At 44.2% G+C, this 26,771-nt stretch overlaps 1 protein-coding gene across 2 annotated transcripts; it reads left to right on the forward strand.

The window, feature by feature from the left end:
- LOC129865099 (AT-rich interactive domain-containing protein 2-like) lies at positions 1–26,347 on the forward strand. Of its 2 annotated transcripts, none has more exons than XM_055937583.1 (21): positions 1–499; positions 612–705; positions 1,563–1,660; positions 8,655–8,788; positions 12,585–12,803; positions 13,255–13,322; positions 13,566–13,635; positions 13,850–14,106; positions 14,283–14,379; positions 14,583–14,792; positions 15,175–15,342; positions 15,870–15,948; positions 16,130–16,264; positions 16,543–16,733; positions 16,984–19,346; positions 23,511–23,656; positions 23,923–24,061; positions 24,139–24,230; positions 24,331–24,454; positions 24,665–24,756; positions 24,921–26,347. In XM_055937583.1, exons 1-21 carry the CDS (start codon positions 408–410, stop codon positions 25,030–25,032), a joined length of 4,980 nt encoding a protein of 1,659 aa, XP_055793558.1. In that variant the 5' UTR covers positions 1–407; the 3' UTR covers positions 25,033–26,347. The 2 variants fall into 2 exon arrangements, with proteins under 2 accessions (XP_055793558.1, XP_055793559.1); XM_055937584.1 differs by having other exon boundaries at positions 15,873–15,948.
- Positions 26,348–26,771: the final 424 nt, after the last annotated feature.

The raw sequence follows: 26,771 nt of genomic DNA on the forward strand, positions 1-26,771 counted from the left end.
CAGTACGAGCTCGAGGCCTCAGATCTTTTTGTCTGGAACTGGATCCCGCTGCCGCTCTACAGTGTGTGCGATTGCTTGGAGCCGCGTCCGTAACACACTGTCAAACGAACACATTTGATACCAAAACTTAATTTAGCATATTTTACAATGGCAGTTTTAGTTTGCCGTTGAAATCGGTCGTTATTCTGGCTAAGTGTTTATTACAACTTACTGAATCGGCTTGTTTTCTGTGTGTAGCTGTGCATCAGTCTTTATTAGCGAGCTGGCGCTCTTCTTGCTATTAGCTATTTCTTTAACTTTTTTAAACACTCAGCTTCGCGAATGACTGAGCGCCGGCGGAGTATGGGATCCTTGGTGTCTTAGGAAGCGAGTGAGTGGGGTTTTAACCGTTTTTACATGCAAAAACAATGGCAAATTCGACGGGGAAAAATTTACTAGATCAGCGAAGGAAAGGACTGGCTTTCCTGGACGAGCTGCGGCAATTTCACCGAAGCAGAGGGTGAGAATGGGGCGTTTAAATACACCTTTAAACATCATGTACATATGACTATGGATGCTTACAAACTATTAGCAATACTATTCTCCATGTATTTAATGATTTTTTCCTTCAGATCGCCGTTCAAGAAGATTCCTGTCGTGGGTGGGAAAGAGCTGGATCTTAATGCTCTCTATATCAGAGTCATTTCGTTAGGTGGATTTGCTAAGGTGAGTGCAACTAAAAGTGCATTTTCGCACTCTCGGTTTTCAGTGAAGTCTTCAGTGAACCGCTAGAGAACTCTCTTTCTGCACCATGAAGAGGTATTTCATACTAAAACGGCTGTAGGAGAGAGAGGATTGCGGTCGGCCTTGTGCTAGTTTGCCATCTATGCAATGTGGTGGCTTGTGTTGTGTATGGTTTGAATTGAAAGTCCGTACGGTAGCTGCACTGCTCGGAGTCTGAGTGCAGTTAGAGCAACTCAAAATTAGCGGGCACGTTTAACATCGATTATCGGCACAGAGCACTGGCTAGGAAGAACTATTCGCCGCGGGGGATAGGTAACATTTTGTGCAACTAGATTTTTTTACGATAATTTGGGGGAAGCTAGTTATTCGCATTAGCCATCTTTGGCTCTATGGCTGAAGACAATGTAGGCCGCACACAGGCCTATTTATTGAAAACTGTAAACGTGAAAACAATTACTCAAATAAAGACTGCTCGCCTTCATTCCATCGTTGTTACTAGCATTGTGCTGAAGCGGGTCATCATTGTCTCGGGCTTTGGTAGCTACCACATTTAGCCTGCACGCTTGGCTTGCCAGAAAAGTAATGTTAGCCAGATTGCTAACACTAGCTAGTAAGTAAGCCATACAGTTCAAGCTGTAGCTAGCTGTGAGTTGTTGCTTGCGGTGATAACTAAATAGCTTGCAAACATGGAATTAAATACAGTTCTAGCTAATAAAAGTAGCTAACATTAACATCTTATTAGATGCTAATCAGATTGTTTGACTGTTTTATTCATATTTTATGCATCCTGATATTGTTTAATTGAAAAATGTATAATAACATCTTCATTTACTTTACAGGTTTCTGACAAAAATCAGTGGTCTGAGCTGGGTGAAGATTTTAATTTCCCAAGGAGTTGTTCAAACGCAGCATTTGTTTTAAAACAGTACTACCTTCGGTAAGTGGCATGGTCTTGCATTAGCTACTACACTCAGACAGCATGTGGCAAATGTTTACAAATTGTGAGAGGCTGGAAGCAGGAAAGGACCATGCAACAATCCAGCATCGCTGACAGTTTTTAAAGATGTTGAACACAGAAAACAAAACACTATACTGGACCTTACACTGGCCGCAATGTTTATGCCTCATAACAGTATGTTTTGACGTAACATTTAGTACATTTTAGTGGGTTAATGCAGATCACTATTTTATATATATATATATTTTTTTATATGCCATGTCTTACTACTGGGGATTCTGCCATCTTCTCTTTGTAGATTTAAACTATTAGTAAGGGACATGAACTGGGAATGCTTTTTAAATGGTCCGTGATTGGTGTGTTACTGAATGCTGGCTGGTCATTTGTCATTGAATAGGCTAGCCGTTGCCATAACTATGCAATCAACAGCACGTTACCCTAAACACCTTTTGACCTCGGTGTAGATGTTTCACCAGCAGCAAGCCTGTGGACAGTGTGGAGCTGCTTCTCTACTCAAGTCTCCTTTTCCCTCCAAAATATTGCCATCATTGCCACGGGCAAGATCCTTTTAAGAGGAAGGATCACATTCACCAGTCTAACCTGGAGGCTGCTTATATAACCCTGCTTTGCCAGTTAGTTGAAGCAGCATATCTTTAATAATCCTGTTGCATTAATCACCTTCACAGTTTGGGAATGGTTGAAAGAGCAGTAGGTCAACATAGTCTGCAAGTATCCAATCATGTAGGCATGTCAAATTCTAAACAAGGTTCACACAGACTCTACCTAAGTGTCATACCTGCCTACAGGTATTTCCAAATGGTGCTGGTTACTCCAGCATTTTTAGCGAAGGATTTCATTCTTGGCATCAGATGAACAATAGTAACACTTGATACCCTATAAGAGTTTATTGAATTCAAGTATTTGAACATTAACTTCCTGATTTGATATTGGGCAGGCAATTTCACCCTGTGAAGTTGGATGCAGGCTGTTCTAGCCCAGCTGCAACACCTGATTCTACCAATGAACAAGGCCTAAATGGTCTTCAACCAAGAAACAGGTGTGTTGCTGCTTGGCTGGGAACAAAAGCCTGCACCCAGTGAGACTTTTTCCCCTTTCAAATTGTAATTTGAAGAGTCATAGGCTAACTTGTGATATAGCCTAACGCAGGGCTATACAATGTGACTATTTTACTCGCATATGTGTATCGTGACGATACAAGTATTGTGATATTTTATTTAGGAGCACCAGTGTGCCGAGAAGAACGAAGGATTCTAGCATTATTTCTTCAAATATTTTTTGTTGCACTCCTAAATTTCTTTGTTTGCACCTGGCTACATGTTCCAACTTAGGTGCACATGTGCTCCTTGTAAATAATAAATACAAAAATGTCAGAGTAGAGCCCTGTAAAACAATATTTGACTGAAACACAGAGCTGTAAATAGCCTAACTGACAGCAGGTTGGACAGAGCTGTTGGGAGCTGCCAATAAGCATTGCTTATTTTGCTTCATATATTCTAACCCATTTCAAGCCTGCATTTGACCTCACTCCCTTAAACTTCTCCTGTGTTTTACACCATGACACACCCCGCTGGGATCACATGGTCAGGTTAAGACCGCCTTCTACCGTCACCTCAAACTGGTTTAAGTGGGAGATGTAGCCCAATGCCAGGTCTCTCTTATAGGGCAAGCAAGCATGTAACTGTGAAACTTATTGGAACCAAAGAGCCCTTTGGTTTAGCTGGGAGGGGTATCTCAATAACAACGTGGTCTTAATAAGGGCAAACACTGAATAGTCAAATGTATTGGAAGTAGGGAGTCCTTTGTTTGCTTGTTGGTCTTCTTGTACCACTACTTAAGTGCCTTGCCCTTGGCAATGTTCAATTTATCATTGAAAATAGTAAGTAATCCTGCAACCTGGGAACCTGAGCAAAACCTTAGTTCAGGAGAGGATGTCTCTTAAGACTGAGATGCAGCTTGTGAATAGACTGTACCCTACATGATGTTGTTAGCACTGTGATGCCCATGCCAAAATAAGAGCTGGATTAGAACTACCTCAATGTTTTATTGCAATAATGAAGTCGGAGACAATCAAGTTGTCTCAGTCGCACAGCGTTTGCTAGTGAGATTAGCCTTGGCACCTGAACAAAGGTGAAACATGGCCACAGCGTTTATAGATCTAGTGTTACAGATATCAGGGGACAGCAGGGTATGTCTTTCTCTGATGCTAAATAGAGGGTGCTAAAATTATGTAGCAAAACTCACGTATCAGCTAGCTACAGAAAACGCATGTTATTTTTTGACAAGGTCAACAGTTTCCTGGTGTAACCCAAGCTGTTTATACCATGTTAATTTTTCTGAAAAGTCAGTTTGATTTCTACACCAGTGTCATAAATTAGGGCTGTGACGATACAACTATCGTGATATTTTTTGCATGGCAAAAATGGAAACACGAAGCAGACATCTCTTTGGTCCTTTAAAAAACTTGCTGTATGTGAATTTTATAGCTTGGAAAACACAGTGAACTTAAATAAACGCAACATGTAAAGTGTTGGTGCCATGTTTCATGAGTTGAAATAAATGATCCCAGAAATGTTCCGTAGGCACAAAAAGCGTCTCTCTCTCATTTTGTGGACAAATTTGGTTAAATCCCTGTTCGTGAGCATTTCTCCTTTGCCACGATAATCCATCCAGCTGATGGGTGTGGCATATTAAGAAGCTATTTAAACAGCATAATCATTACACAGGTGCAGCTTGTGCTCGGGACAGTAAAAGGCCACTCTAAAATGTGCAGTTTTGTCACACAACACAGTGCTACAGATGTCTCAAGTTATGAGGGAGTGTGCATTTGGCATGCTGACTGCAGGAATGTCCACCAGAGCTGTTGAAATTTCTCTACCATAAGCCGCCTCCAAAGTCATTTTAGAGATTTGGGCAGTGTGTCCAACTGGCCTCAGACTACGTGTATGGCATCGTAGCTGAGCAGTTTGCTGATGTCAACGTTGTGAACAGAGTACCTCGTGGTGGGGTTATGGTACGGGCATGCATAAGTTACGCACAATGAATGCAATTGCATTCTATCGATGACAATTTGAATGCATAGAGAGATCATGACGAGATCCTGAGGCCCATTTGTCGTGACATTCATCCGTTGCCATCACATGTTTTAGCATGATAATACACAGCCCCATGTTTCAAGAATCTGTACACAATTCCTGGAAGGTGAAAATGTTCCAGTTCTTCCATGGTCTGCATACTCACCAGACATATCACCACCCATTGAGCATGTTTGGGATGCTCTGGATTGACGTTTCTGACAGCGTGTTTCAGTTCCCGCCAATATCCAGCAACTTCGCACAGCCATTGAAGAGGAGTGGGATAACATTCCACAGGCCACAATCAGCAGTCTGATCAACTCTATGCAAAGGGGATGTCACACTGCATGAGGCAAATGGTGGTCACACCAGGTACTGACTGGTTTTCCGACCTTCAATCCCTACTTTTTTTAAAAAGGTGTATGTGATGAACATCTGTATTCCCAGTCGTGAAATTCATAGATTAGGGCCTAATGAATTTATTTCAATTGACTGATTTCCTCATATAACCTGTAACAGTGAAATTGTTGCATGTTGCGTTTTTATATTTGTTACGTATAAATGAGAATCTGGATGACATAAGGATGTTTCCAACTTTTGGTCTGTTTTCCTAAATAAGTTAAATCCTCTTCCTGTTCTGTTTCCTTGCCACAATACTCAGTATTGTGATGCTGGTATCGTACCGCCCCCTAATATAAATATCTGGATTAGGTGTTTTCTATCATCAGATGTAGGCCTAACAATAACAATCCACTAAAGTTGAATCACTCCATAGTTCCCCACTTAGGTCGATAGGACAAACTGCTGCGAATGATGGGCAGCAGAAGTTGTTCACTCTATAAAGAAGGTACACCTGGGAACCACTGTCTAAGAACAGCTGCTCTCCCTACTCCAAATCCTTTTTCTAATGCCTGGCATACTTAACTGACAAGTAGGACCTAACTTTGTGCGTTGGACAAAGAAAACTATAGAAAGTCTGCTTGTTTGCAATTTGATTACAGGTGAAGAGCCATTTGCTTGGGTTTTGTTCTGGTTTTCCGCCACTGCGTGAGGCCACAGCTTGCTCTCCCTCAGCATGCCCCCTTATTTTGTCAGTAGTTATCTGCTTGCCATGCCTTTCTCTTGACTTTTTTTGAAATGGTAAAACCTTGTCAGCAACAATAGCTTGGAGAGGTTTTGAATCACAGATAAAACAGTACATAGAGTTGGGGATTAGAGATGTTGGGACTAGCGAAAGCTAGCTGAGGTAGGCAACACTACTACTACTACTACTACTACTGGTCTAGGATTGGGCATGCAGTCACAATTGTCTTTGACTGTGGTAAGCTCTCTGCAGATCACACAAAGAAATGATTGAAAGTGAGACAGACAATAACTTTGCATCAAGTAAACTACACCAGCGGAAAATGTATTTAGGGGGCTGACAAATTAAACTTACCCACCATTCTCGTTATGTTAAGCATGGTCTTGAGCTCAATGTTTCCTTTTTTGTCTAATGGCATTATTTTACCTTTGTGATTCCCACCTTGATTGTAGTTGTTAGCTTTCTTCTCAGTGTAGTTTACCATGGTCTCCCCCAGTCTAGTTTCTTATCCTCAACCGAGTACTTGGATTTCACCCACCCCCACTCTCAGTAGTAGTCTGTATATAGCGCTTCCATTTATTATTTTATCAGCAATAAAACCAGCCTATGAATTGATGTAGCCTTAGGCTATATAATCTGGATTTCTAGTGTTGCTCATTGGTCCCTGTTGTATGCCCCCATGTTTAAGAAGTTGTCTCTGTCTGCTCAAATGAATCTGCATGCATTTGAATTTCAAGGTATAGTAATATATGATCACCTATTTATAGAACAGTAGTAATGCCAGTTTACTCAATGTGATTGTGTGCTTGTCCAACAGGGGGCACCCAATTTTCTCTCGCTCTCTCTCACACACACACACACACACACACACACACACACACACACACACACACACACACACACACACACACACACACACACACACACACACACACACACACACACACACACACACACACACTGAGGCAGCCTTTATTGAGAGGGTTGCTCTTATGTCCTATCAGCTCTTGTATGATCCGGACGACCTTAAATTACATCAGTTTACAAACAGTCACCATTTGCAGTGGTAGATCTATGGCTTCAGTTGCCTACATTTTTGTGTGCCGTTCAGGTTAGTTGAAAAAAGGTCATCTTGTTAAGATTTTCTTTTTCTTTAGGACAAAAATGACAGGTAAGAGCCCTGTTCCACCTTAATTGCTTGTTCTTTAACTGCTGATGGTATGACACCTGCGATGTCATGATTTTTATATGTCAACTTGATTAGACACTGATAAAATGAGAAGGCCTCTTAATTCTGTGATGCTTTTCTGTGGCACACTGGCTGTTGTCTTGTCAGAAGAATGGGAGCTTTTTGCCAGCCATGTATGAAAAGGGAAGTGCAGACATGAGCAGCTGCAACAGAACCCCCCACCATGCAGCCTCCCCTTCTGCCCGTGCCCAGACAAGCGTGTGATGATGCTGTGCAGAGCCGGGGCCCCTCCTCTCCAAACGAAGGGTTGGTGTATTTATAGTCCAGTGTGTCACACGCCGTGGACGGGGGATTACCTTGGCCGCAGCGAACCAGCAGCAGTACTGGGACTCCGTTCAGAATGGGGCTCTCACTCTGACTCATGGCAGCACACACACTCCGCGCTTAGCCAGGGCTTTCCACGCTACCACTGGTGAGGTATTTCCTGCTGCCACCACTGCAGCATGTGTCTGTGTAAACAAATATTCAATGTGTATATGTGTTGGTCCCACCCTACCTAAACATGTGAGAGACGGCTGCAACACTTGTTAGACATTAACTCAAGTAAGGTTTTGCAGGGTTTTTTTGTAGACTTTTTTTTTTGGCTTTCGACAGAAAGCTATCACTCTTTTTGTTTCATTAAAACTCCCTCTACTTTTCTGCACCTCTCCCCACCTGAGCGGGTGGTCATTTGAATGAAGACATCACCCCAGTGTCTAGAATATTCTGTCTGTGCTGGTGATAAGATATCATCCTCACTTGTGTTACATCCGAGCTGAATATTAACATATTAAGGAAGACTGGTATTGGTTGTAACTCTTGATAAACTAGTTTGCCCTAAGCAATAGGGCACAAAGGATTCATCACTTGTACTCTGCTTAAACACTTGCACTGTCATGCAGATGGTGTAACACATGTCTTTTGATTTGAGTCAGCTAGGCGTAAACATAATTATTTAATCATAACCGATGGTCTCTATGTCAAACTTGGATTGGATTGTATCCCCCTCTGGCAGTATTTTTCATTTCATGCTTTGTCGTGTAGTCTTTCATATTCACTCTGTCGATAGAAGTAGGCGAGAGACATTGGTTGTGTTGTGAGCCTCGTTTGTAGTTTGTTCCAGTCGGCAGCGGCTGAGTAGTGGAATTGCTTTGTTGCTGGGGTTGAAATAGGATGTGGGCATAGATAGCCTGACAACATTAGTGTTGTCTGTAGGAGGACTTTGAAAATGGTAGGAGTTCACAGAAGTAGGCTTGTGAGTCTTTATATGCCAGAGTGTAGCCTACCAGTTTACTTGTGTGATTGCAAGCATTAACCAAATTCCTCAGAGTGGCTGTCATAAAGAACTCCATTGGCAAATTATATGGTGGGAATGTGCCAGGGTGTCCAGTTTTGTTATCAGGGGTTTAGCCACAGTCTAAGGATGCAGGATTTATCCTAGTTAGGCAGATTTGCGGATCGGGTGAAACAGGATTATTTGCTATAGAGGCCATTTTAGATTAGATTTTGGGAATAGGTGGGGTCTTGGATCAGTCACCCTTTGAGTGTTAAGTTCTCTTTTGTCTACAGATATTTAGAAAAGTATGAAAAAGTCCATCACTTCGGCGAAGATGATGACGAGGTGCAGCCTGGGAACCCGAAACCATCTCTTCCAATTGGTGCAATCCCCTGCTCCTACAACTACCAGCAACACACTGTATCAGGTAAAGCTTTCCCTCTTTTACAAAGTGTCTTCAAACAACCACAAAGCAATAATTACCTACATAAGTTCGGCCCAAATCTTCTTGGTTGGGCTACGCCTTGAAATAGAATAAAGATTCTTGAAGGGATGGCCCCATATTCTGTATACATTCTGTATACCTCCGGCCCTTCTTTGGACATTGTGTTAACAAACCTCCAGACGAGCTTCAATGCCATACAACATTCCTTCCGTGGCCTCCAACTGCTATTAAATGCAAGGAAAACTTAATGCATTCTCTTCAACCGATCGCTGCCCGCACCCGCCCGACTAGCATCACTACTCTGGACAGTTCTGACTTAGAATATGGACAACTACAAATACCTAGGTGTCTGGTTAGACTGTAAACTCTCCTTCCAGACTCACATTAAGCATCTCCGATCCAAAATTAAATCTAGAATCGTCTTCCTATTTCGCAACACAGCCTCCTTCACTTATGCTGCTAAACATACCCTCGTAAAACTGACTATCCTACTGATCCTTGACTTCGGCGATGTCATTTACAAAATAGCCCCCAACACTCTACTCAGACTTCATCCAGTTTGCTATCATAGTGCCATCCGTTTTGTCACCAAAGCCACATATACTACCCACCACTGCGACTTGTATGCTCTCGTTGGCTGGCCCTCGCTTCATATCCTTCGCCAAACCCACTGACTCCAGGTCATCTATAAGTCTTTGCTTGGTAAAGTCGCGCCTTATCTCAGCTCACTGGTCACCATAGCAACACCCAACGGTAGAACGGGCTCCAGCAGGTATATTTCACTGGTCATCCCCAAAGCCAACACTTACTTTGGCCGCCTTTCCTTCCAGTTCTCTGCTGCCAATGACTGGAACGAATTGCAATAATCACTGAAGCTGGAGACCCATATCTCCCTCTCTAACTTTAAACATCAGCTATCTGAGCAGCTTACTGATTATTGCACCTGTACACAGCCCATCTGTAAATAGCCCACCCAACTACCTCATCCCCATATTGTTATTTATTTTTTTGCTCCTTTGCACACCAGTATCTCTACTTGCACATCATCTGCACATCTATCATTCCAGTGTTAATGCTAAATTATTTTGCCTCTATGGCCTATTTATTGCCTTACCTCTCATCTTACTACATTTGCACACGCTGTATATAGATTTTCTATTGTGTTATTGACTGTACGTTTGTTTATCCCATGTGTTGTTTGTGTCGTACTGCTTTGCTTTATCTTGGCCAGGTCGCCGTTGTAAATTAGAACTTGTTCTCAACTAGCCTACCTGGTTAAATAAAGGGGAAATTAAAAAAAGACTTGCTTTTGAGCTAGTTCTTAAAAGGACAGTGGTATTTCAGAACAGTGACATTCCAGGAAACAAACAAATTCAAGTATGATTAAAAACAAAGTTTCTTATTTACACTTTGAGAAGAGTGATTTTATTGGACACATCTGTGAGGTAGGGCTGGGTAATTGCTAGTGATGGGGGGAAAAAATAGATAGTTAAATATTGGGATATTATTTTTGATTTATCGTTTTGACAACATTGCAGTTTTAATTTTGCGGTATTTGGCTGTACCTGCCCCAGAACTCCAGTATTTTTCCTTGATGGCTTGTTCTCATCTTCTTTTCAGCTATTTTATTTCCTTGACTGATCAAAACTAGTTTTCTCATGGCTCTCTGTTGTCCCTCTGCAGCAGACATAGGGTGAGCAATATATTTGGAACATCAAATCGCAGTATCTGATCGCAATACACATAGAATCATGAGAATCGCAATACATATCAAATCGGCACCTAAGTACTGTGATAATATCGTATTGGACCTCACGATACGATATCACAATCTTTTTTTTTTTTACCTATTATTTAAGTCAGTTAAGAACAAATTCTTATTTACAATGACGGCCTAGGAACCGTGGGTTAACTACCTTGTTCAGGGGCAGAACGACAGATTTTTACCTTGTCAGCTCAGGGATTCGATCTAGCGACCTTTCGCTTACTTGCCCAACGCTCAAAACCACTAGGCTACCTGCCGCCCCAATACTTGGGTGCCGATATGATATGTATTGCGATTGTTTATGTATCGCGATTCGATGTTCCAAACACATGCTCACTATACTGTATGTCTGCTGCAGAGAGACAAGAGAAAGCCATGAGAACTAGTTGTGGAGGTTAAAGTGCTCATGTTGTTGGCTCAACTTTTTTGGGGGGGGAAATAAGATGGAGAAAAAGCTGTAGGATGATAAATACCTGAGTTGTGGGGCAGGTACACCTGACTAGCGTTAGCTAACGTTAATAAACAAGGTTACCTTTAACAATTATAGTGACAGTAACGATGTAAAACGTCAAAAATGATATTGCGATACACTACTGTATCCATACTGTGAGGTAAAGTAACCACCCTTTGGTGGATTTTGGGATGCTGTGAAATAAATAACAGTAGTCTTAGGTCAGAGGACGACCTTGGTGCAAGTTTATCAAGGTGGGTATTTCTTCAAGTATCAAGTGATGGGGCTGTTGAAGAGCACTGCCAACTCTGAATTTGAGTCAACATTATGGCTACCTTCAGCACTGAACTTCCTCTCAACTAAGTCTCTCTACTCACAGCACACATGTTAGTCATCTGAATGTGCCTATACTGCAGGCTTGTTTGCTTGGTCCTTTCAGACAGTTTATTGCACCTCATAACATAATAATAGATTCATCAAGATAGAATTTGGAAGCTCTTCTTCAAATGTTGCAATTTAGTTAGTCATGATGGTGCTGCTAGCCTGCTCCTACGGTAAAGCCTGCTCCTACGGTAAAGCCTGCTCCTTAAAGTGAGAGCTTATGGTAATACGGTTATACAGTTGCTTGAAATGGCCAAGTGGGTGCTGAGCATTTCTTGCTCCATTTTTGGGGGGGGTAAAGAAACCTCAACTGAGGAGGATGTTAGCAAGACAACAAGATCTTAAAATGTATGATGAAAGTAGCTAATATACCAAGACTGACGAGTTGTACTAGGTTTTGTCTTTGAGCTGTTGAATGGTGTGTTTCAGAACTGAGACGCAATATACTTCCTTACTGTATTAGGTCTGCTACATTTATACTCCTTTTGTTTATGCACAAACATATGGGCCTTTAAACCATAGCCCTGCCACCAGAAGCTAATTTCCTCCCTCATATGGCTGTTGAGATAATTGTTTGAATAATCTTGACTTTGTATTATAATTTTTGTCCAATCTTGCCCAGGCCTGAGACACTCTTACTGATGGGGGAATCTGAACTGAGGTTGTCATGTCCCCAGGCATGCAGGCAATTTGCAACAGTGTGTTACCATGGTGCTGTGTGATGGTGCATTACCACCATACCCGCTGTGTGTGAAGTAGCTCTAGTTCAGGAGTCCTGACAGCTACACACACACACACACACACGTGAAACAGATGCAGAGCTGGCGGCTGTGAGGAGTTGGCTATTTATATCCCGTTGATTGCACTGTAATCAATTTCAAATAACTGAAATATGCCATACAATCATTGCCATCCCAGCAAAGTTATGCCAAGAGACTGAGGCTTCAGGAAGTTGCACTTGTTAACTCCACTGTTTCCTATTTTTGAATGCATATTCATTATCAGGCAGGTGTCCCAGTGCATGCAGTTGCAATTTTTTTTTTTTAAACAGTCTAAATAAACTCATAATTTCTCAAGGTCTTTATAGCACAACATTGTAATATTTTTGTATGTTTTCATCAGGCTTTCTTTACATTCACTTTGAAATTACAACTGGATTTGTGGTTGTTTTTTGTCCCCAGACTATCTCCGCCAAAGCTATGGACTGTCCACGGAGTTCACGCCCCCATGCGACTATAACAAACTGGTGCTCTCTCTCCTGTCGGGCTTGCCCAATGAAGTGGACTTCGCAATCAATGTTTGCACTCTCCTCTCCAACGAGAGCAAGCATTCCATGCAGCTGGAGAAAGACCCCAAACTCATCACGCTGCTGCTGGCACATGCAGGTGTCTTCGATGACTGTACGTCTTCAGCACCTTTTAAATATTCTTCATTAGTATCCAAATCAATTTTTTCAGGACAGTAATTAGAGATCTATGGGTGTTTTTTGTAATCTTTGTTTACCGTGGGAACTTGGTGAGGGAACTGTTGAGACACTCGCACTACTGTGCTCAGTTTCCCTTTTTGGGCAAAGTGGAAATGGGGAGAAAGTTGTTTATTCCCTTTCATTTGCCTGTATGGACACTAGATGAGTTATTACCTCCTTGGTAAACTTGTTCATTTAGAGTCTGAAGCAAAATGCAAAAATCCAGGCTTTAGCGCAACAAAATGTGAACACTGCAATCCTTTTCAAGGCACTGCCATGGCAGAACTTTTTTTTTTTTTTGTGATCCCTCAGGTGTGAAAGTACCTTCTGTCTCATAATGTAAGGGTTGGAATGTTCTCTCTAACGGTACTCTTGTGAATTTGCAGCACTAGGCAGCTTCTCCTTTGTATTTGGGATGGACTGGAAGGAGCAAACCTCCCGGGACTTCATGAAGGTAGATTTGACTGAAAGACTCACTATATATGTATACTATAGGTTTGTAATTTACAAGGCTTTTGGTCAGAGGGAGAAAAAAAACTGTTACCTCGCCTCCAGCCGTTCAGGGATCTTAGTGAAATACGGTGTGATGTCTGGCTTCGCAGGAGTACATCAGCCTTAACTGCTCTTGTTTTTTATAGCCTATGCATCTTTTCAGCAGTCAGTATTCCAACAATAATCTGTGAATATGATTCTACAGTTCTGGAAGGATGTGGTAGAGGATTCTGAAGTCAGGGACCTCATCTGGGACAAGACCAGCCTGACACAAGGTAAACAGTTTATGCTGACAGACCAATAAAATATTCATTTTACAACAATGGGATAAATACTACGTCAAATAAATATTTCAACATTGTTTTGTGAACTTTTTGTGTAATAAAGTATTTGAAGATTTCTCTTACAAAAATTACTTATAAGGCCATTGCTCTGACATGATGTCCTTGGTGGATCAGACATTCACTATTCTCTCTGCTCTTCTTCCAGTGACAGACAATATGTCGGGGGACGAGCGCTGGGGTGTCCTCTTCCATCCTCCACGCAACCTAGGCATCGGCGACATCGAGGGTCAGCGGGTCCTGCAGGTGGGGGTCATCCTCCGCAACCTCTCCTTCGAGGAGGCCAACGTCAAACTGCTTGCTGCTAACCGCACCTGTCTGCGGTTCCTCTTACTGTGCGCCCACTGCCACTTCATCTCCCTACGGCAGCTGGGGTTGGATACACTCGGCAACGTGGCCGCAGAGGTGAGGCGTTTTTACTGCTATATTTATGTTCTGAAAGTTAATATTTTGTGCAGTATTGAGCTGTTTCATTACATTAATTAGTACTATTCAGTATAATGTTAGACATGGCTGTAGCTGGTCCAGAGCATTTGTGTTATTGATGATTCTGAGTTGATGTCTGTTTTCTCTCCCAATAGCTTCAGTTAGATCCTGTTGACTTTCGAACAACCCACCTAATGTTTCACACCATCACCAAATGCTTGATGTCAAGGGACAGGTTCCTGAAGATGAGGGGTGAGTGTCAGAGCCCATACTTTATCTTTGTCAGTGTCTGGGTCTTTTTATTACAAATGTCAGATATATTTTTGTATCACGGTCCTTTTTAATGTGAAAGCGACTTCATGTCTTTACGTAACAACAGTAAGCATGAATTGTGATAAAGGTGAAAGTGTAGATTTTCCCAGAGCCTGACCATTTGTTCCTCCTCCTCCCCTCAGCCATGGAGATCCTGGGTAATCTGAGCAAGGCGGAGGACAACAGCGTGCTGATCTGTGAGTACGTGGACCAGGAGTCGTACCGGGAGGTGATCGGCCTGCTGTCGCTGCCTGACCTCATGCTCCTCATGTCCTCCCTGGAGGTCCTCTACCTGCTGGCCCAGCTGGGGGAGATCCCCTGCAGCAAGATCGCCTCCGTAGACAGGAGCATAGGTGAGATACCAACAACCTAGCCCTAACCAGGGTACCAGTAACCTAGACACTAGTCAGGATTGAGGATGCATGTAGTAGTATTAACAACCAAGACAGAATGGAGGTGCTGGAGAACCATCTAACTGAGATAAAGTTTAAGTATAGCATTAACATCTTGGCTAATCGAGTGTTTGGGTATTGTTTTATTAAGTATAGTCTCTTAGCATGGCACAGCAACCAAGCTGCATTAATTGACAATCAAACTCGTTCCGCAGAAGATATTCGTCGTCTCTTGGAGGAATTGGAAATTCAATGCTTTTCAGAATTGGGAAATCAAAAATAACTGTCATGCAACAATTTAGACACATGTTATTAAACTGTATATTTCTGTCTTCCTGGGCAGATCTGCTGGTGCGGCTGGTGTCAGTGGACCTGCACACTTTTGGTCCGGATGCTCTGACGGCTGTGAGGCTGATGGAGCACCAGGCTGCTGGGCAGAGCCAGGTGGCCGAGGTGCGGCCGCAGCTTGTAGAACAGCTGCCTGCTCCGCTGCAGGGCGCACCCATCCCAGGTGAGCATCTTAACACTTAAACCCTGTCCCCTGATCTTCAGATGCACATTGGAATTAAACTAAGCCAGGTTATATTCATGTTGTACATAAAATAAGAATTCAGAAGAAGCCGTGTGAGGGCAATAATTAGGCATATGGTATAAAGGAACTGAGACAATGGCCTGCGATTATAGGCTCAGCTCTGTGTAGCCTTGCTTCTTGTCGTGTACGTTAGAGACGATGATCAGGCAAAATGGTGTAAACCCGTGTTGTATGCAATCAATCAGCTAAAGTTGGCATGAGGTGCTAGGAATAATTCAAGCTAGGGTAAACACAGCAGTCTGCTTGTACTGTCGCTGCTCCCTAGTGGGCAAAATGAGGAACAGCACACTAAACACACCATGTACAACAGGAGCACTGTTCTGCAGATTTGACAGTTCAGTCTCACATCAGAACAAAAGTGTTTTCAGCATAGAGAATGGGTTTATTCAAAAACTTTTGTAAGTTGATCAAATTAGACTCACTAATTATGTCATCTCTCACTTTAGCAGCAAGAGTCCCTGTCCAGTCCACTCCTCCCCCTCCTGGTATTGTTGAGCTAGATGGGGAGAAGTTTACAGTGCAGTGGTGAGTCCCTCTCTCACACACACACACCCTCTCATAGTCATGCTCTCTCTGTGACACCTCTTAGCTCCTCAGTTTCTCTGTAAGTTGAACAGTGGTTCTCAGGTCAAGCAGTCAGCTTGCTGGTCAAAATTGACCCCTGAGTAGCTATAGATACATCCTGAGTTCCCTTCGTCTCCACCAGGCTGAACGCCCACTTCGAGGTGAGCGGCGAGAGTTCAGTGTCGCGCTCAGAGATGTACTCGGAGTACCTCACCACCTGCAGCAAGATGGGACGCGCTGGCATCTTGGCCTCCCAAGGCTTCCTCAAATGTCTACGGTTGGTTAGCATAATCCCATATTAAATCAATCGATTTCATTGAAAACTGTCATCATTTAGAGAACACACAACTAGAAGTTTTTACAGCTTTTTCCGCCTTTTTTTTCTCTCCCAATTGTGGTCCTGGAAGTCTTGTATTCATGTTATGTTTTCAACCAAGAAATCACCTTATGGACAAGTTACAATACAGTGGTCCAAATTCAATGACTTTGAGAAACATGATTGACAAGGTTTTAGTGTCGACTACACTCACACCGTGTCTCTCTCTCATTTTGTAGGACCATCTTCCCAAACCACACAGTGAAGCGGCTGGAGGACACCAAGCCCAATGCGCAGGCACACATACATGTGGTGGGGGTCAAACGGAGGGCCATCCCACTGCCCATCCAGCTGTACTACCAGCAGCAGGCTAGCCCCACACCAGGGCCCAAACACGACGTCTCTGTCGACCCACAGGCATCCCCGTCAGGTAAACTCACTGTACAACTTACTACATTTTTGTAGTTAGTGGCATTAAAATTCAAGTTTCCACCTACCTTGATTGTTAGCACAACAAACGTCAGACATAGTTGCTATACATGTTGTCTTGGAGTATGGTGAGACATACTTTGCAGTTGTGCGAATTGGACCTCAGTCAATGATTCTAATGTGTTCTTTATTGTATCTCTCTCTGTGTTTACACTTTGTCCCTGGGCATCCTGGGTTTGCCCGGCCTCCAGTCCCCAGCCTTACTGCTAACCCGGCAGCGCCACAGGTGGCCTCCACCATGCAGGATGGTGTACCCCTCCCCCAATCGGCTCAGACTGTTCCTCGGCTCCCCCTTCACCCCCAGGCCTCACCACATCAGCACCCCCACTCAGATCAGCAGGCCAAGTCAGGGGATATCCTCAAGACGGCCATGGTCCAGAGCTCCATCCCCACCTCTGGCCAGGTGGTCCAGAACCACAGCCCCAACATGGCCCAACAGCTCCACCATCAACAGGTCATGGCGCCTACCGGGACCCCCGTCACACTGTTCCAACAGGTACAGCAGGGCCACATCTTCACGGCGCGGGTTCAGGGGGTGCCCATCGCCCAGCGGCCGCCCCTGCCGCACACTCCCTCCTCCTCAGTACCCCAGGCCCTCTCCCAGGGCCCCCAGCAGGAGACGGCTGTGTTCTCTGCCCCCCCGCACTACGCTGCTGTGTCTGCCGCCTGCTCCTCGCTGCAAAACTTCCAGGTGGGCGGGGGCCAGGTGTTCACCATCGCCGGCGTGTCCAACGCCCAGGGTTCCCGCGTCACTTTCCAGAACATCGCCCCCAAGCCTGCACCCTCGCAGGCCAGCGGACCGCCCACATCCACTCATAACCAGAAGCAGCAGTCCAGCGTGGTCATTGTCAGCCCCAACCCCCAGCAGAACCAGGCCTATGCCCCGGCTATCCATCAGATCGTTCTGGCCAACCCCTCCACCATGTCTGGTGGCCAGGCCATCCAACTGGCAGGACAGCCTCCCACTCCTTCCAACCCCCCACCCTGCCCTCCAATTATCGCTCCTCTGCCCCAGGGCTTGCCCTCTCCTTCCAACACCCAGATCCCAATGCAGGGCTCTGCTTCTGTCAGTCAGATGCTGTCGGTCAAACGGCAACCACAGCAATTGAACCCCCAGCAGCAGTTTCACCCCCAGCAGCAGTTTCAGATTCAGGCCCAGCCCCTGCCTCAGCAGCAGCCGTCCCCCCAGCCTACCTCCACAGAGTCCAGCCTGATCAAACAGTTACTGCTTCCAAAGCGGCCCTCCACGCCGGGCGGCAAACTCATCCTGCCCGCGCCCCAGGTGCCTCCCCCTAGTAGCACGCAGCGTTCCCCCAGCCCACAGGTGCTCTACCAGGTAGCCTCAAAGGGCCAGCCTCAGCCCCAGCAGCTCAATGTACAGCTGGTCCCCAGCCAGCTTCAGTCCCCAGGGGGGCCTCTCCAGACGGTGCAGCTCATCTCCACCAGCAGCCCCGCCACCATCATCCAGGGTCAGGCTCCTGGTGGCCAGGTCACCTTCACTGTGGTACCCAATACAGGCTTCACCACTTCAGCCTCTGCAGCCGCCGCCCAGATCAGCCAAGGAGCCGCTGCACCAGGCCTGCCAGCGGTCCAGACAGGCAACACCCTCCACGGGCCACCGCCGCCCTTCAGGGGAGACAAGATAATCTGCCAGAAGGAGGAGGAGGCCAAGGACGCCACGGGTCTGCACATCCACGAACGCAAGATCGAGGTGATGGAGAACTCCTCTCTAGCCGATGGGGCTGGCACCAAAACCAGCAACGGAGACCTGGCAGGAGCTGATGCTCCAGGGGCCAAGCTGCTTAATGGGAGGAAGTGCATGGACTCCAGTCTACCTCCATACCACTCAGGGAACAGCCAGGGGGCCTGCGTCAATGGACCGGCCAGCGAGAGCTGCCCCACCAACGGGAAACAGCCCTCTGGCCCGGCTAACCCACAGGAGGGACACGTCGACCCCAAAAAGGCTCTTGTCAATGGGGTCTGTGACTTTGAGAGAGGGGACGCCTCCACCGGTGCCCACTTAAGCAAAAACATTCCAAATCACATCGCTTCCAAACACTTGGGGAACGGGGAGGTGGGTCCTCCTCAGAAACTGCATGGGGCTCCCCAGGAGCCCTCTGTCCCCCAGCAGGATACTGCCAAAGCTGAGCAGGCAGAGCGCCTTGCCAATGGGCCTCAGGCAACAGGCCCCTTCCCTAACGGACCTATGGGGACGGGGCCTAACTACACTTTGCCTGCTTTCAGGCAGCAGCTGTTTCCCACTGTCACTGTAAACTCCCAGGGCTCCACGGGGCCAGGGACCCTGCCGGCCAATGGTTTGAGTGGCGAGAGCCGTGCACTCAAGAGGCCGGCAGAGGAGGACAAGGGGGCGTCTGGGATTCCCTGTAAGGTGGGAGTGAGGATCATCACCATCAGCGACCCCAACAAGGCGGGCTGCAGTGCCACCATGGTGGCCGTTCCTGCTGGAGCCGACCCAAGCACAGTAGCCAAAGTAGCAATGGGGAATGCCACGCAGCAGAGGAACTGCTCGACCATACAGGCAACCAGCTCTACGGTGAGTTTCACATAGCTCAACAATTTGTTTCTTGTCCCAGTTTTGCAAGCCGTGTCAACTAGTTGGCTAGCAAGCTCATTAGATTGCTGACTTATCTTGAATACTTTATTGGATCATTGACATTCTTTCCCTGCTGGTAAAACATGTGACTCCGTTTTTCTTCACAAACATAAAATGCAGGGCTCGACATTAACGCTTGTCCTCTTGTCCGGGACAAGTAAAAACAATGCTTGGACAAGGAAGAATGTAGATTGAAGTTCAGACGAGTAATAAAACACTTTTTTTCACATCAAACAATTACTCAGATCAGAATTGGATCAGAGGTCAACATTGGAATAATATTCAAATCTATTTTTTATATACATTAATAAAAAAGCCTACATGTCAAAGTATAGATGATATGCATGTTGGCTACAGCCTCACGTCCAAACCGATGCTGACATGAGGGGGGCACCAGAAAAGGTAGCCAAACTTTAATGAGACTTTTAATTACATAAATACAGGCTGAACACCAGTCATGTTTGACAAATATAATGAAGGGTCATTAACCTCTAAAGGCTTGATTCGACATACTCAAGGCACGGTTCGTTCAGATCAAATGGTCACAAGACCGCTCTGTTGCGCACCGCACATCACCCACCTTGAATCTGAGTGGATGCGTCTGCATTTTGAAGCTATTTAAAGGGCAATTCCACCACTTTTTGACCTCATTCATCATTTCCAGTGTATACATGTGTGAAAACAACACGTTTCTACAATCTGTGGTTACAAAGATGAGAAGAAAAGTCCTAAATAAATGCTTCTCTGTGACATCACAGGGTAAGATTAAAAGTTTGAAAAAATGTATGTCAACCTGCAATGCGTTTTTAGCCAAAGGGAGGTATTTTCTTGCTCTCCACATCACTGAATCTGTGTTTGAAAATCACTGTTAATGTAATCTAGTAGAACTTTTTTACTTTATGTTTTTTCCCTACAAACGTATAAATGCAGTGTTTTCACATATGTTGACACTGGTTTTGTGCTGGAGATAATGAACATGAGGTTGGTGGAGTTGCTCTTGATCCATAAATCATCCGTAATTGTTAATTGTTATTGTTTGAAACCTGGGTGTTTTGTCATTTTATGATGCATTTCTTACATTGTTTCAAAGTATCCAAGCATAATCCTAGTCATATTAGTAACCCATGCTAGTTGATCAAATCAAAATTGTTTATAAAGCCCTTCTTACATCAGCTGATGTCACAAAGTGCTGTACAGAACCCCAGCCTAAACCCCAAATGGCAAGCAATGCAGGTGTAGAAGCACGGTGGCTAGGAAAAACTCCCTGGAAGGGCCAGAACCTAGAGAGGAACCAGGCTATGAGGGGTGGCCAGTCCTCTTCTGGCTGTGCCGGGTAGAGATTATAACAGAACATGGCCAAGATGTTCAAATGTTCATAGATGACCAGCAGGGTCAAATAATAATCAGTGGTTGTAGAGGGTGCAACAGGTCAACACAGGAGTAAATGTCAGTTAGCTTTTTATAGCCGATCATTAAGAGTATTTCTACCGCTCCTGCTGTCTCTAGAGAGTTGAAAACAGCAGGTCTGGGACAGGTAACACGTCCGGTGAACAGGTCAGGGTTCCATAGACGCAGGCAGAACAGTTGAAACTGGAGCAGCAGCACGGCCAGGTGGACTGGGGACAGCAAGGAGTCATCAGGCCAGGTAGTCCTGAGGCATGGTCCTAGGGCTCAGGTGGAGAGGTAGATGGAGAGAGAAAATATACACTTAAATTCACACAGGAGAAATACTCCAGATATAACAGACTGACCCTAGCCCCCCGACACACAGCCTCCAGTATTTATGCTGCAATAGTTTGAGACAGGAGGGGTCGGGAGACACTGTGTCCCCATCCGACGATACCCCCGGACAGGGCCAAGCAGGATAGATATAACCCCACCCACTTTGCCAAAGCACAGCCCCCACACCACTAGAGGGATATCTTCATCCACCAACTTACCATCCTGAGACAAGACCGAGTATGGCCCACAAAGATCTCCGCCACGGCACAACCTAATGGGGGCGCCAACCCAGACAGGAAGATCATGTCAGTGACTCAACCCACTCAAGTGACGCACCCTTCCTAGGGACGGCATGGAAGAGCACCAGTAAGCCAGTGACTCAGCCCCTGTAATAGGGTTAGAGGCAGAGAATCCCAGTGGAGAGAGGGGAACCGGCCAGGCAGCGACAGCAAGCGTGGTTCGTTGCTCCAGTGCCTTTCCGGTTACCTTCACACGCAATCATAGGACGTACTAATGAGATGAGTCTTCAATAAAGACTTAAAGTTTGCGACCGAGTCTGTCTCTCTCACATGGGTAGGCAGACCATTCCATAAAAATTGAGCTCTATAGGAGAAAGCCCTGCCTCCAGCTGTTTGCTTAGAAATTCTAGGGACAGTAAGGAGGCCTGTGTCTTGTGACCGTAGTGTAGGTATGTACGGCAGGACCAAATCGGAAAGATGGGTAGGAGCAAGCCCATGTAATGCTTTGTAGGTTAGCAGTAAAACCTTTAAATCAGCCCTTGCCTTAACAGGAAGCCAGTGTAGAGAGGCTAGCATTGGAGTAATATGATCAAATATTTTGGTTCTAGTCAAGATTCTAGCAGCTGTGTTTAGCACTAACTGAAGTTTTCTTTTGTGCTTTGTCCGGGTAGCCGGAAAGTAGAGCATTGCAGTAGTCTAACCTAGAAGTGACAAAAGCATGGATTAATTTCTGCATCATTTTTGGACAGAAAGTTTTTTATTTTTGCAATGTTACGTAGATGGAAGAGAGCTGTCCTTGAAACGGTCTTGATATGTTCGTCAAAAGAGATCAGGGTCCAGAGTAACGCCGAGGTCCTTCAGTTTTATTTGAGACGACTGTACAACCATCAAGATTAAAGTTGATGTATCTTTAGATCCCCCCTGTATTTCTAACATATTTTCATCTCTGTCACATGAAACTGCTCGCGCATGCGGTGTGCTTTGGAGAACAATGTTTTCCTGCTAATTTGTATTTTGGAACATTTGCGCATAGCCTACAGCCATGTGCGCATTGAGTTTATAACATGAAGAAATAAAACATTATCAAAATGTTATGCTAAATAGTTTGCTCTGACGCATCAGCCTCATTGCTTTTTAAAGAGTTAATGTGCGGTGGTTGTATGAATTCGGGATCTGTTGTCCCCAAGTCTGTTATGAACCGTAGACATATTTTTTGTTCCAGGGATGACGGGAAGTCCTTCATTTCGAGCCCTGGGGGGAATTATTTTTATAAAGGAGAAGTGTTTGGTTGTAATTGTAATGTTGCCATATTTGATAGGCTACCAAGGTTGGCCAACCAATCTCCAGGAGAGCCTTAAAGGGGCAGTGTTGTAATTTGAGACCGGCTTGAATATGAAGCCTATTGGCAGAGTATAGCCTACATTTGTCTGATTCTCTATGGTAAAAAAGGTAGTCATGCATTTTATTTTGGAAAGTGGATCTGGGGGGGCTTGAGCTTTTGGACAAGTAAAAAATCTGACCTGCTTATCCAAAGGACAATCGGTCAAGTCCTTAAATGTGTAGTTGTAGGTGGGAGAGTGCTATCCATCACATGCAACTACAAGGCTTTTCTGTTGCTGTTATTTGGGAAAATCAACTGCATTGTGATGAGTAGGGTTAGAGGCCATTTAATGATTTATACAGACTGACTTGTTTTATATTGCACTTATTGGATTGGCAGGTGTGTGTGATCTTTCATGTCATCGTATAGCAATTCAAGGCTTAGTTGTTCATTTTACAAGCAAATTACTTGCATGAAACAAGATTAATGATGAAAGTCTTCAGGTTCTAGGACCTTGAATTTATTCAAACACTTTGTTCATATTTTTGTTTAATTCATTTCTGAATAACTAATAAGCAAATTGTAGGATATTCATATTTATTGTACCATATTTATTGTAAGCAGAGGGTAGCTAGGCTTAAATCTAAATGTATTTCTTAAATTAGCTTAATTTATCTTGTCAAACATTTTAAAAAGGTAAAAGAAATATTAAAAAAATGTTTTGGACTTGTTTGTTTTATTTGGGAAATAGTAAAACAATCATACAACACAAAATATCACTTGTTTATTTGGTCTGATAAAGCTTTGCCTGGTTTTACGCAGCTTCCGCCAACAGTGGCTCAGCCTGTGCAGGCTGGCAGCTCCAGCCCCAACACCCCCCTTTCTGGGCCACAAGCCATGGTGGCACCCCCAGAACAGACCAGGAAAGCGGGACAGAACTTCAAGTGTCTGTGGCAGTCCTGTAAACGGTGAGTCAATCTCTGTCCATATTGACTTGACCTACTTAAAGAAGTCCTGTGTCGGGAAAGGTGTGTTCATATCATGGCTAACTAAAACTGCATTTAGACAGGCAGCTCAATTCTGGTATTTTTTCCACTAAATGGTCTTTTGATCAATCACATCAGATCTTTTTCAGAGCTGTTTGATCAAAAGACCAATTAGTGGAAAAAATATCAGAATTGAGGATGTGGTCTGTTCATTGACTGTCCCATTGTTATCCGTGTTGTTCTTCCAGGTGGTTTGAGACGCCGTCTAGGGTGTTCTACCATGCAGCCACGCAGCATGGTGGCAAGGAGCTGTACCCAGGCCAGTGCCTCTGGGAGGGATGTGAACCTTTCCCCCGACAGAGACTGTCCTTCATAACCCATTTACAGGTAAGACTACACCTTCTCAATCTATCAGTCCATGTTTGTGGCTTTTTACTGACAATTATCCTATTTTCTTCCTGTAGGATAAGCATTGTTCTCGAGATGCCCTATTGGCCGCACTAAAACTGGAGCAGGAACCGACACAGACGCAGGACTCCAATCAGAAAACTTCCAAGTATGTACCCTCTGGTTAGCTTAGCATGCTAGTGCTAATGTCCATTCTGGTGATGCTAGAATGCGCTATGTGTGGCAGACTTTTTTGCATTGTTCCACAGGCCTCAGCCAGTGGCAAGCAGCACTCCAGCACCGCGAGCACAGAAAGCTATTGTCAATCATCCGAGCGCAGCCCTTATGGCACTACGCAGAGGCTCTCGGAACCTGGTGTTCAGGGACTTCACTGTGAGTATGGCTGAGCTTAGCTGTTTGTTTACAATGAAAGTGTCTGGCTGACATTTGACAGAATTGTATGATTGTATACGTGGAAATAAGTTTTAAGATGTTAATCATTGCAGTCCTTGACTACTCCATATTTATCATATATTCCCACATGGAAATCTTTTGTTGTCAATGTATCTTGTAACTGATGAATTTCACAATCCTTTTCCTTAGGATGAAAAAGAGGGACCAATGACCAAACACATACGACTAACTGCTGCCTTAACGCTAAAGAACATCGCCAAGTATTCAGACTGCGGTCGAAAGTAAGAACTTTTTGTTTTGTATACATTCACAACTACAGAAGGGTCTTCTGAGGAATCCTCGTGCTGTGTTTGATCGGCGTGATGAATCATAATCAATTAAACCTATGTTTATTTACTGTTTGATGGAGAGTATGTAATGACAGCTTCCTGTCTTATCTTCTCAGGTTGGTAAAGAGGCATGAGAGCCACCTCTCTGTGCTGGCACTCAGTAACATGGAGGTCTCCACAACGCTCGCCAAATGCCTTTATGAACTGACTCGCTCTCTCCAAGCTTGAGTTCACAAGGGCAACCCCACCCCCAAAAATAGGAGAACCATCCTTCAGGGGTGTCATGACAATAGGGCACACAGGTGGGCAACACCAGACCATGCCCTTCGGACTCCCCTCCCTCACCCCACTGTGCTCAAATCCCCCCATCTCCTTCACAAAACAAACTGCCACAGGGTCTTCCACCAGCCGCCCAAGAGGGGGAGCTCTTTAGACTGCTGCCCTGAGGGACTCCACTAATGAAACCCTAAATACGAGCACATTTTTGTAATCCTGGGACTGTTTGCAGAGAACTTATTTGAGTAGGAGCGGCAGTACGTTGAGGAGTTTTGCTTTGCGGAGGGAGGAGAGTGGCTAGAGATGGGGGAGGGAGACACAGCTGCAGGAGACTGGCTCGATTGTTTTTCTTTACAACTTGGTAGCGTGGTTTTCTTACTTGAGTCAATATATTTTCACTTATTTATTATTGAAATGAATACCATTACAATTAATGAAAAGAATCTTGTAAATATTTGTGAATATATATATATAAAGAAAATCCTCTCATGCCGATACAGCCACTGGGGAACTTGCTCTGTGGAGTAATAGAAGCATTACTTTGGTAGAATCTAAGTTTCTTTTTTTTTAATGATCCCTGGTTACTTGTATCTAATGTGATTCTATACTCAGCAGTGGATGAATGTACTTAAAACCTGTAAATACTTCTGCAAAGGTACTGATGCTGTAAAGTTAAGGGGGGAAAAACAGTTTTTTTTGTGGAACTGACTTTTTTTGTATTATAATACCTTGTAGAACTCATTTTGCTGGCTGAAAGAGTATGGAATAATATATCTCATGTCATTTTGTAGAAGAAAATAATATTGAAGGTATTCTCTCACCCCTCACCCCCAACATGTATCCACTGTAAACGTTTGTCATTGTACGAGCACAGTGCGCGTACATTTTTTTTTTTTTTTGTATTTGTAAATTGGTTTAAATACATGGAGTTTTATACAGGTTTTCTCCTGTGTTCTTTGCTTTATGTGCAGGTATATTTTCTTCACTACTTTTTTTTCTATGTTAATATAGTGTGGCGTTTTATTGTACTATTTTTTCATTCTTAATACCATGCCACATTCCGGCTCACGTCCTCAGACTATCCTCTCTATGGTGTGTTGTGTAACATTAATGACTGCCTGTTAGCGTCCGAGCGGGGCAGCCCACCCATCCTCATTTCTGCAGTGTCAGTAGGATGTGCTATTATACATAGACATAACAGTCTGTTAGATTGGCTTTATTTACTTTGGTGACTGTTTATAGTTTTTAAATAAAAGACTGAACAATTTGTCTTTTTGGGGCTCTTGTTTTGTGGTGTGAGGAGGCAATGGGTGCCTCTGTTCCACAATGTTACATGGCTGTGATCATCCACTTTTTAAATACGCACATTTTAATGAAAAATATTTTTCCCTAAATGTGTATATTCTATTGATCAAATTACAACAGAAAGTTGAGCTGTTTTAGAAAGTTTCTTTCCTAGATCATCTCTCCCAGTGGAAAGTGGATCAGAATGATTTTCAATCTAAAGGTTTGTCCACCCAAACTAGCTTAATTGGGTATATATGGCTCTGAGTGTAGCTTACCTTTTACTTGAATGTTCTGTTGATGGCCTGTCACTAAAATTGTCAGTCTCCTGCTACTGTTTATGAAATTACAACCTTTTAGCCCCCATGCCAGTTACTGGTATAATTGTTTCTTGTCATTTTATTGCA

Source organism: Salvelinus fontinalis, chromosome 11 (assembly GCF_029448725.1).
Source record: "Salvelinus fontinalis isolate EN_2023a chromosome 11, ASM2944872v1, whole genome shotgun sequence".
Lineage (NCBI taxonomy): Eukaryota > Metazoa > Chordata > Actinopteri > Salmoniformes > Salmonidae > Salvelinus > Salvelinus fontinalis.

Coding starts and splice junctions, on each gene's coding strand:
- LOC129865099 (XM_055937583.1), top strand. CDS start 408: ATGGCAAATTCGACGGGGAAAAATTTACTAGATCAGCGAAGGAAAGGA. Junction 8,789..12,584: donor CCAGCAACACACTGTATCAG/GTAAAGCTTTCC, acceptor TTTTGTCCCCAG/ACTATCTCCGCCAAAGCTAT. Junction 24,455..24,664: donor TGGTGTTCAGGGACTTCACT/GTGAGTATGGCT, acceptor CCTTTTCCTTAG/GATGAAAAAGAGGGACCAAT.